Consider the following 11,573-nt stretch of genomic DNA (forward strand, 5'->3'; position numbering starts at 1 on the left):
AATGCAGCGATGTGTGTATGGTTTCTCCCCAAGTGAGACTCAGAGCCCTAAGTTTTTACTGGCAACTTATCACATAGGTCATGCTCTGCCTAGCACGTACCAAAATTCTAGACTGCAGGAAGAAAGGCAGGAATTCGGCATAAATCACATAGTTTGCACAAACAATCCAGGCACAGTGAGCTACTTGGAACGTTTGACAACCAAATCCCCAGACATCAACCAAAGTTCAATCTTGTATGTAGGATAGCGGACTCAGGTCGATTACATGAACACTTTCTGTACAACCATCAACAAAGTTCTAAAACAAAAATATGAACAAATATGGATTACAATAACATTTATAAATATTCAGCACCAAGGAATAAATCTATCAAAATATGGGCAAGAGCTCTTCAAGAAAAACCTGTAAAATCTTGAGAGATCTTAAAGCAGACCTTAAAAAAATAAATATATATATATATTCATATATATATGTATATATACCATGTTCATGGATAGGGAGTGAGAAGGGTGGTGGTGGGATGGAAGATTTAAGGAGAATGAAAATGTTTGGGCCATTCTCTTCCCCGCTTCCTTTCCTTCCCCAATGCGGAGGTGGTGGAGGGGAACACAGAGATGGTGGGTAGCAGAGAGAGCCAGCTCAATATATTTATTTATTTGGTCAATGTAACTGATCTCAACCATGCCAGCCGTAGTAACTGTCTCCTTACAGGTTTGCTTGCTCGAGATCGAAACCTCTTGAGGGCTCAATTGTGCATTTTTAGCTCCCAGAATTTGTATGGATGGAGACACACACACACACACACACACACACACACCCCTCTGTGTGTGTGTGTGTGTGTGTGTGTGTGTGTGTACAGTTGGGTGACATGGTAGACAGAACAAAATAACCCTCAAAGAGATGCTTTACAACCCCTGGACACATGACTATGACTTTATGTGGCAAAGTTGTGATTAAGGTAAGGACTTGGTAGGGGGACTTATCCTAGATTACCCCAGTGAGTCCTAAGTGGCATCACCTGTACCTTAGCAGAGAGAGGTAGAAGGCAACTGGACACTGGACACATAGGAGAATGAGGACAGACTGGAGTGATGTGGCCACAAGCCAAGACATGCTGGCAGCCAACAGAAGCTGGAAGAGGCAGCAGGGACCTTCTCTTAGAGCCTCCAGAGGGAGCAGGGCCCTGCCGCCATCTTGGTTTCAGCACAGCACAACCGATGTTGAAATATGGGTTGCCAGAACTGTAAGGGAACAAATTTCCATTGTTTTTTAGTCACAAGGTTTGCGGGAATTTGTCATAGCAGCTATAAGAAGCTAACACAGGTGGTCAATTATGTGGATTGGATCAATGGGGAAATGGAAGGTTGAACTGACAGACAAATAGATTGTAGGGTAAATGGGAAGAGGGAACTGATAGAATGGATTACACAATGAAGGAACATGGGTGGATGAGTGGATAGCTGAAAGGATGGCTAGAGCTTTGGATAGCTAGAAGATCTGAACAAGTGATGGTTGGGTAGATAGGCAGATGGGTGAATGGGTAGATGGAAACTAGTCAGATGAATGCATCAAAGCGAGAACATATGCACAGATGAATGGATGGGTAGATGGGAGGTTGGGCAGGTGGATATATGGATGGCTATTTGAGGAGGAAGCATGGCACATTGGAAAGAACCAATTTTTTTTTTTTTGACGGCTACAGCACTTGGTCTTCCTAGGTGGTCTCCCATCCAAGTACTAAACAGGCCTGATCCTGCTTAGCTTCCGAGATCAGACGAGATCAGGCATGTTCAAGGTGGCATGGCTGCAGTCAGAAAGAACCAAATTTTATAATCAGACAGACCTCAGCTTCTCCACTAAGTAACTGAGCCACACTGGGCAAGTATGGTTGCCCTGGGGCTATTTCTTTCAAGAAAGAACATTGATTAGGAAGACTGCGTTTGACCCACAGCCTTCTGCAACTATTTTTTTTTTTTTTTTTTTTATCAAGGTCCTGGTCGTTTCCCACAGCCCCCAAACAATGACTAAGCATGGTGGTGGTGGTGTGGTTATGGCCTGGCCATTTCCACCCAATGTGAGACTCCTCTAAGGGTGATCATTTAAAAAATAATAATTGAGGTCAATTCACATAACACATACCATTTCAATCATTTGAAGGTGTATAATTTAGTAGCCTGTAGTACAGTCATACTGTTGTGCAACCATCATTGCTATCTAGTTCTAAAACATTTTCATCTCCCCAAAAGGAAGTGATTAAGCAATCACACCCCACCTCCCCCATCCCCTGGCAAACCACCAACCTACTTTCTGTTTCTGTGGATTTGCCGATATGGGAAACCTTTGCGCTTCATCTGCTTGTAGGGCTGGATGGGCTTTCTCAGTGCTGAGCCACAGTTTGAAGCTCTCTGTTGACCCATGCCTTCCTCCCCCATCTCCTGTCAGTTCCAGCCTGAAGGCTTTCACTGTCCACCCCGTTCCCTCTTCCCTTTATCGTTCACTGGCATCACTCCCCCAAGATTCCTTGCATTTCTGACGCCATGACAGTACTTGCTTCCTGGAGGACCTAATGACACATCAAGATCGTGAGGCACAGGTATGTACTCTACAAAGCAGCGTGACCTCTAGGCCGGCAGGTGGCTCTTTAGAAATACTCTGCGTCACCTGGAGGAGACCACGATGCCAATACCAAGCTTTACATGGCATTTCCTACGGTTCAGGCACTGTTCTAAGTCGTCATATAAACTCACTCTCAAACTCTGGCACCATTATGATCCTTGTTTTTACAGATGAGAAAACCAAGCTCCCTGGATGCCTACACCCCCTGCCTGGGCAGATTCCTCACTCCAAGGCAAAAAAACGGTCCCCACCCCCAACTGGAAGCAGTTTCCTAAACATGAAATTGCAACATCATCTCACACAGATGGAGACCACAAGCCTCTTCCCCTTGGCTGAGCCAGGCCAGTGGCCCCAGTTTCTGGAAGGATCCAGAAAATCCATGCCCTCAGCCTACAAGTGGATAGTGGGTGGAGCCTAATTCTCAAACTGAGCATTCTATCAGTCTTGAGCCTCTCAGGAGGGGACAAGAAGGAAAAGCATTTGTGGCTGGAGGGGTGGGGTGAGGGTGAAAGGCGTGGGAGGGTAGAATAGTTGAGGGGAGAGGGATGAGAATTTACTAGAGCCTCACTCTATCAGGGCACTTCTTGTCTGCTTGTTCCCTGTTTTGTCTCCAGGATCTAGAACAATGTTGGCACGCAGTGGGTCCTTGGTGAATATTTTCTAAATGGAACACACATACACACGTAGCCCAAGAGCTCTAATCTCCCTCCTGTCCCCAGCAGCTAACATACACCACCTAGAGAGAGACAGTCTCCTCTATTGAGCACTGACCATGTGCCAGTAATGCAACCAAGGTGGATGGTGATTGTTTTTTTTTTTTTTTCCCACTTGATTCTTTCCACAAACCCCCATGTAAAGGGATTGACTCATAAGTTCCATACCATGGCCTTCTGTGGTAGTTACTCTTCTCATCCTCATTTCACAGATGAGGAAACTGAGGTGCAGACAGATGAAGCTATTTGCCCCAGGTCACACAGCCAGCAAGAGGCAGAGGTGGACACACAAATTCATCAGCCTGTCCCCACAGTGACACTATGCACTGTTATCTACAGACTGAAGAAACCGATGCCCCCTACCCAAGGGGACTGTAGAGGCAGAATACTGGACCCCTGACGATGTCCACGTCCTAATATCCGGGACTGGTGATGATGGCACCTCACATGGCAAAAGAGACTTTCCAGATGTGATTAAATTAAGGATCTTTAGATGGGGAGGGCAATCTGGGTGAGGTTTAATGTCATTATAGGGTCTTTATGAGTGAAAGAAGGGGTCATCATCAGAGACAGAGGAGGGGGCGTGATGACAGAAGCAGACCTTGGAGTGAGGCACTCTGCACACGGAGGAAGGGGCCACACACCAAAGGACACAGGCGTTTCTGGAAGCTGGAAAAGGTGAGGGACAGATTCTCCCCTGGAGCCTCCAGAAGGAACCAGCCCCAGCGACATCTTCATTTCAGTCCCTAAGACCCATTTGGGACTCCAACTTCCAGAACTGTGAGCTACTAAATGTGTGGTCTTAAGCCACTAAATTTGTGGTCTTTTGTTACAGCAGCCATAGGAAACTCATACAGGCACCTAGCTCTTGAGTGGCAGAGATGGGGTTCGAACTCAAGTCTCACTGAATTGAAAACTCCAAGCCTTCCGGGCTACCTCTTGCATGTATGAAGTTTGGAACTATTTCCAGGTGCTTTTTAGTCAAGAAACTAGGACTTTTACTTCTATAAGGATTAAGGAATCTAGTTCATAAAGATGCCGATGACACTTCAGGGCTGTCATGAGAATCAGTGAGTTAGCTCATGTGGAATACGTAGCACAGTGCCTGGCACTGCAGACGTGTTGGAGGTTATTGTCACTATGTCTCTTTCCTGTCTACATACCATTGGTGTCAGCTCCTGTCTGTCTTCTCTGCTCAAGAACCTTCCATGGCTCCCCAGTACCCTCAGGAGAACATCCAAACCCTTTGTGGCAATCGAGAGCTTTGAGTCCTGGCTCATTTCTCCTAGAGGGGCTATGCTTTGTAACCCAGCAGACAAAGGCATTAGATCCTGACGAGCCAGATTTCAGGGACCATCAGGACTTCACTGAGAAAGCCTTCCTGCAGCTTGCAAATTCACACCCATTTTCCTTTCCTGATCATCCCCCACAACCACACACATGCTGGCTACCATTGCTAGTCAGCCACTTCCTCTTCTGGGGGTCACCATGCCCATTGATGCATTCGTTATAACACTTTGTATTCTAGTTTTCAGATACATGTGTGCTCTCCAGCCTGAAATCCCATTGAGGACAGGGACGACATCGCATTCTTGATTGATTGCTGGGCCTCAGACACTTGAGTGCCAAAAGGAGTGTGGCCCACGGAATATGATTCACCCACAAAAACAGATGGAGCCCCTATCCATGCTACCCCGTGAATGGAACTCAAAAACCTGATGCTCAGTGAGAGAAACTAGACACAAAAGGTCAGAGTGTGTGATTCAGTTTATATAAAATGTCTGGAATAGACAAATCCATAGTAACAGAAAGCAGATTGGTTGTGGCCCAGGACTGGGGGGTGGGGGAAGGAATGGGAAGGGTGCTTAATGGATATGAGGTTGCTTTCTGGGGTGATGAAATGTTTTGGAACTAGATAGAGGTGGCAGTTACACACATTGTAAGTGTGCTAAATGTCACTGAATTGTATATTTTAAAATGGTTAAATATATGTTTTGTGAGTTAACATCAATTAAAAAATAAGAGACATACTGCAGGAGGAGGCTGGGGACCCGGACCTCCAGGTTTGAGGGAGAAGGCTGCGGGCCGGGAATCCTGAGTCCTGGGGAAGCAGGAGGAGGCTGGGGCCTGAGGGGAAGCCATAAAGTGGAGGGCTACTGTGTAAAGAGGGCGGAAATGGTCCTGGCAGTGCAAGTCAAAGCTTTTGAGAGGAAGTGTCAGCACCAAGGTCTCCCTTTCACCCACACCCTGCCTGCTGGGGAACTCCAGCATGGTAGAGGAAGGGAGACGGGGAGGCAAGCTGCGGGGAGGAATCAGGGCCACGGGGGCCCCACACCCAGCAGGCTAAGGATAAAAGTGCACCCAGAAAGGATCTGGACCACAAGCCTGGATTCTGGGTGCTGAAGGAGGTAAGAACTAGAGGTTGGGCCCCAGGGGCTCAAAAGCAATACAAGTGTTTTAGAAGGGCCTGGGGGCCTGACTGGGTCTCACACGGAGAAAGGGCGGGGAGAGCCCGAGGCTCTGATTTCTGTGTCCTAGGGAGGATAAGCTAGGAGTTGGCCCGTTGAACCTATAAAGCAGGTGGAAGGAAGGGGTGGGGCACCAGAAGTGGCAGTTTGGGGGTGAGGTCCCTAGAAAGCAGTGGGTCAGACTCCCGGCCCGACACTGAGCTGCAAGTGTTCCGGTGTGGACTTTGGCTCCGCGGAGCTGATGTTGGCCCAGACCCACACCACATCACAGCCCTTCTTCCCTGCACCTCTCATGTAGCCCCAGTCCTGGGATTGAGAGGGCTGGAGAGAAGGACAGGTGAGCATCCCCAGGGAGCCCAGAGGCTAGTAGTGTAGGGGAGGGATGGGGTGCGGGGATGGCAGCTGGAGAAAGTTCAAGATCAGGCTTGGCTTGAAGGTCAGTTGAAAAATAGGGAAAGTGCCCCAGGCTGACAACACCGGGACCCTTAGGGCTGGTTCCTCAACTCATACAGAGAGGGGAGGAGGGGAATTGGCGGGGAGAGAATGAGACTAGGGGCACAGAGACACATACAGATATTGGTGGCCCCACCCTTTCCTTGCAGAGCCCAAGCCCGGCATGTGGGGCTACCTGTCCCTGTTGCCTGTTTTCCTGGCCTTCTGGGCTGTCGCTAGCATCTGGACTGTGTGAGTGTTAGAAGAAAGAAATGCCTGGGTCTGAGGGAGGAGTCTGGGGGCCTGGACTCCTGGGTCTGAGGGAAGAGGTGGAGGGGCCTGGAGGGAGCTAGCAGTCCCCATTTCTGTGGGTTAAGTTGTCACTGAAAGCGGCTGCTCATTTGACGTCTTCCCCTCCTTCAGTTTTGCCATTGCAGTGGCCAACAGGGCTGTGAACCTCACCGAGGGCATCCCCTATATCAGGTAGTTATGGCGCTTGGGGGGTCCAGAGGGAGGAAAGGGGGTCCTGGCTGTGAGGAGCCACAGGACAACCCTTCATCTTCCCCAGTCTCTGTGGATCGTACCCTCCTCAGAGCTGCATCTTCAGCCAGTTGCTCAACATGGGAGCTGCTATGGGTAACTACACCAACGCGTCTCCTTCAGTGCTGGCCCCCAGCTAAGGGGACCGCAGGCCCCAGCCCCTCTACCCTCAGACCAGGAGTCTAGGTCACTCCTCTTCCCCTAAAACCAGGAGTTTGGCCCCTACCCCTGGACCCCAAGCCTCTTCCAGCCCATCGCCTCCCCATCCCGGGGCCTGGGTCTCTCGCCCACTTCCGTCTCCTCCCAGCCGCCTGGGTCTGCATTCTCCGTTACCACCAGCTCCGGGACTGGGGCGTCAGAAGGTGGCCTAACCAGCTGATCCTGTGGTCGGGGCTCCTCTGTGCCCTGGGAACCTCCGTGGTGGGCAACTTCCAGGTGAGACGTAGCAGCCTCGCGGAGCCTGCCCATGGGCCCTGGCCCGCCAGATCTGGACTACAATTCCCAGCATTCTCCAGGGCCGCCGGCTCTTGATTTTGGGGGCTGGACCACGCGTGGCCTCCTGGGACTTGTATTTCTCTGCGGTTCTCGGGCCGTGGCAGGTGGTGCCGAGTTTTTCTGCTCTTCAAATCGAGCGCCGCGTGGGAGGCTCTTTATAATGATTTAATTGCACCCGAAGAGGTTGAGGTGATTCCTTGCCACCGCCTCCCACAGTGAAGAAATGGCTGAGACTCACTCAATCTTAGCGTTTGCCACACTGGTTGAGTGTTTTTAGGTTTTACCTTCTGTACTATTTTACCCATCAGCACGAGAACTCCAGGTACGTCCTTCCTGGCCAAATCTCACCGATAACATTTTTTATCAGCTGGTCCGTGGTGGTCAGAAATGAACCCAGATTCATAGATTTTAGAACTCGTGTTCTCAGCCACGGAGCTCAGCAGATCTTTGTCGCATACATGAATGGAGAAATCTTACTGAGTTATTTTATGTCATCATGCTCCTTTACTACGATGGCTCTGATTCCAAAGGCTGGCAAAACCACAGGGGTTCAGACTAGAGGTGAAGCAGCCTCCAGCTTGTTGATAAAAATCCCTCATCACCTTTGTGTAGGCATTCATTTTCTCATTCACTTATTCCTATGTTCCACAACCTATCTTTTTCTTCAGTTCTGACATCAGTCCCCTAAGGAGGCTTTTTAGACATTTTCCCCTAATCACCCCTTTTCCCCCATGAAATTTTTAATACTTAAAAACTTTAACGTAAAATATACCATAGATTGGGAAGTCAGAAACCATTGTGATACATAAGAAATTTTTGCCCTCCAAGAACCAGTTTTTACCTGCTTGGTGGCAATATCTGCTTTTCCCTACCCTGGTTGAGAATGAAAGATTTATTGCACTGATATTTAGGAGCATCTGCTATGTTCCAGGCAGTGTTTTGGGGACCGAGGCTAATCAATGAACCAATCACAGGGCATGGCAGTTGTCAGTCACATCTCGAGTTGGTCAGGGTCCCCTCCCCTCCTCATGGCCCTGGCCTCCCCACAGTTCTTCCCTCTTCCCCTCAACTCTATCCCTCCTCCTTCCAGCAAAAGAACCAGCGGGTCACACACCTGACCGGGGCCTTCTTCGCCTTTTTTGTGGGCCACCTCTACTTTTGGCTGCAGCTCCTTCTCTCCTGGAGGATGAAAGGCCTGCCCCAGCCCGGGCCTCCCTGGATCAGGCCACTCCGCCTGGTCCTCTGCAGCCTCTGCACCATCCTCATGGTGGCCAGTATCCTTCTGGGGGCCAGGGGCAGGGGTTGAGGTGGTTTTTCATTGGGGTAGTTCTGCTGTGCTAATGTAGTTGCCCCCCTCCTTTCTCGGCTCTGCTATGGCACAGTCGAGACTTCTGATCTGGGGTCACGCTGCATGGGTTGTAAACCCACCATGTCCACATGCTAGCTGGCGGAAGGTCCGCTGCCTTCTTAACTTCTGCATAAAGTTTCCACGTCTATCAAATGTGGATGATAATAGGGCCATTCCGGGGTTGTAGTGAAGGTGATACAGGTGAGGTGCTTAGACTGGTGCCTGGCACACAGCGAGTGACCAATAAATATCGGGAGGATGATAAAACAATCATTTTGGGTACCCGCAGTCCATTGGGGTATCTGCTGTGTGCCATGCATCATGCTGGCTAAGACTGGACACAGGTTCAGACAGGGGGAGTCACTTGGCCGAGACTTGCCATGAAGTTCAGCGGTGGACATAGTGGTGGGCTGCGGCCGCTCATGCCGGCTCTCAAGGGCAGGCTTTGTGTTTTTCTTCCCAACTCCATATTGGGTGACCTCCCGTTAGCAGCTTGAAACAGCCACGGTGGGAATATTTACACCACAGGACGTGGCAAATACTACAAATTGGAGCTGGTTGTTAAATGTTTACCAGCACAACACTGAGTGGCACCTTGACTCTAACCCATTTCTGAGTCACCCCAGAACCCAGCTCAGCACACCTCTCTGGGGGAGTCAAATCACTCTCTGAGCCTCAGTTTCCATGTCTGCAAAATGGAATTGCTTTTTATTATACTGATGGTTATCACTGCTAGGTAGAGTGCTCTGAGAGAGTAAGGGCTGCAGACTCAGCTTTGGAGACCACCTGTTCCTGTGGGGAGGACAGAAGGGCGGCCAAGAGGACGCTGGCATTCCCAAGAGGCTGGAAGGAGCCCAGCCGAGGCCTGTGCTGGCCACATTTGGTAGACCTCGTTCACTTCCCAGAGTGGCAAACCGAACTGCATGAATGTGGCCAGAAGGGCTACGTCAGCTGTAAACCAGCACATCTTCACTGCTGGATGCAGCTGCTGATCAGATCCAGCCCAGCCCCTTTCAAAGTCTCCACTGGGCTGATTATCAGTTTGGTTACAGGGTCCTTATTCTGTGGTGCTCAAATATCCCTTGGATGCAGGGAGAGCGGGGAGGGACCATAGAGATGGCCATTTGAGTGTAGTAGGCCTGGATGTCTGCAAAGATGGGTCTTAGACCTGGTAAATTCTAAGCTTGTCCTGCAGAACCAGCTGCTTTGGGCCTGGCTTGGGAGGTTGGGGGACAGTGCAGGTGCATGCGTAAAGAGGGTGAAATGATGAGCTGGGGGAGGAGATAAGGCTGCAGGCAAGGCCAGAATACTTTTGGGTGCTCAGGTGAGAGGTTAGAGGCTCAGGCTCCTGCCTGGGGCAGTAGGGAGCCATGGAAAGCTTGTGAGCAAGCAAGGAACAAGGTCAGTCCTGAGAGCAAGCGGATTGTTTGGGTGCTCACACCTCTCGCTCAAAGATCCATGGAGCCAGGGATGGCGTCGGATTTATTGACAGCCTCAAAATCCTTGAATGAATGAAATAATATCTAGTATGGTCTAGGAGGAGGGAGTCAAAGCTAATTTGGCAGAGAGGAGGAGGAAGGGTGCTCAAGTGAGGGGGTCCCAAAAAACAAGAGGGGTCTCAGCTAAGCTGGAGCTTGGAGTATGTGTGCACCATGGTCATAAAAAGATTTTAAGGAGCTGGGACTGGGGAGCCAGAGAAGGGACAGGACAGACTAGTAGAGAGATGCAAGGCCAGAGACAGTAAGGCAGATAGGATAAGTGTTGGGGTGACCAGCCGGACACTGGGCATGAGGAGGGAAGTGGTGAGGGTGATTTTGGGCACATGAGTGGATAGTGGGACTATTATGGAGGTCGGGGCACCTAGAAAGAGGAAGATATTTTGGGAGAAGATTCAATTATGTTTGGGAGTGAGCAGGAGGGACTTGTGGGCCTTGGGTGAACAGGCACCTTTAGGAAGCCTGGGTATTTGGAGGTAGAAGCAAGGTGTGTGGTTGTCTGGGGAGATAGCGGAACCATCACAGGATCTGGAGAGGCTGATGGGAGGCTAAGAACCTTGTTCTCAGATATTGGGAATGAGATACGAACAGGAGGGTTGTGTAGGGGAAACAATGTGGGAAACAGGCTGAGATGGAGACAGGGTTGGAGAGCATCCCTTTGAGAGTGTCCTGGAGCTGCCAAGGAGGGTGGCCAGCCAGAGGGGTTATTTTAGCCAGGGCAGGGCGAGCATGTCACAGGATGGTACCAAGATAGACTTACCTGTTCACAGTTATAGGGCAACCCGGTTGGGCTCCCGGGTAGTTAGTTCTCTGGTGGTGTGCCCTTGACCTGGTGTAAAGTGGTTGTCCTCCACACCTGGCCGCTGCGCTCCGCCTCTGCTGCCTGCGAGTGGGCTGTTGCCATGCTGCTCTTCACACTCTTTGGCCTCTTGGCTGTCGACTTCTCCAGCCTGAACAGCTGCACCTTGTGTCTCCAGCCAGGCCCCAGCCTCAACCTTCAGCCCACCGCCAGCCTCCCCGATCTCTTTGCAGGCCCAGGCGCTCTGACCCAGGCCTTGTCCTCACTGGCACAGGAAAAAGAGGCCAATGCCCGGACCCTACCACGCTCCCAGATGAACTGCTAGGGACGAACTGTCAGAGGTTAAGTTTCGACAGTATGCCATCTATGTTCCATCTGACACCTAGTAGGTACACGTGTGGCAGAGCTGTAGACTGGTCAGCTGGCATCTTTGCATACCCTTCTGTCCCTGCCATCTGTCCCACCCCTGCAATCAGGGCCACCCAGGAAGTGAGAGGCCAAGGCCAGCCAGCCATCCCTGATCAAGGCTATTTATTATTGTTATTATTTTTGTTTTTTGCCGCTGGCGGAATCAGAGACACAGACGCAGGCAGGATCACGCAAAACCAGAATTCCTTCCAGAGAGCAAATCCGTACAGAAGGTTGTGGGGAGAGGGGGCGGAGCA

The 11,573-nt window shown here is 50.4% G+C and overlaps 1 protein-coding gene and 1 pseudogene across 1 annotated transcript; one reads left to right on the forward strand and one right to left on the reverse strand.

Moving 5' to 3' along the window:
- Window positions 1-1,694: 1,694 nt before the first annotated feature.
- Window positions 1,695-1,813, reverse strand: LOC112483084 (annotated as a pseudogene).
- Window positions 1,814-6,205: 4,392 nt separating this feature from the next.
- On the forward strand, window positions 6,206-11,156 carry TMEM150B (transmembrane protein 150B). Its single transcript, XM_025049650.1, is given in 7 exon segments — window positions 6,206-6,482; window positions 6,654-6,713; window positions 6,799-6,866; window positions 7,078-7,205; window positions 8,356-8,539; window positions 10,950-11,101; window positions 11,103-11,156. Coding segments are annotated over 7 exon segments (714 nt in total). The 5' UTR covers window positions 6,206-6,414.
- The last annotated feature ends 417 nt before the right edge of the window (window positions 11,157-11,573 follow it).

Source organism: Pteropus alecto, unplaced genomic scaffold, assembly GCF_000325575.1.
Source record: "Pteropus alecto unplaced genomic scaffold, ASM32557v1 scaffold326, whole genome shotgun sequence".
Classification (NCBI taxonomy): Eukaryota; Metazoa; Chordata; class Mammalia; order Chiroptera; family Pteropodidae; genus Pteropus; species Pteropus alecto.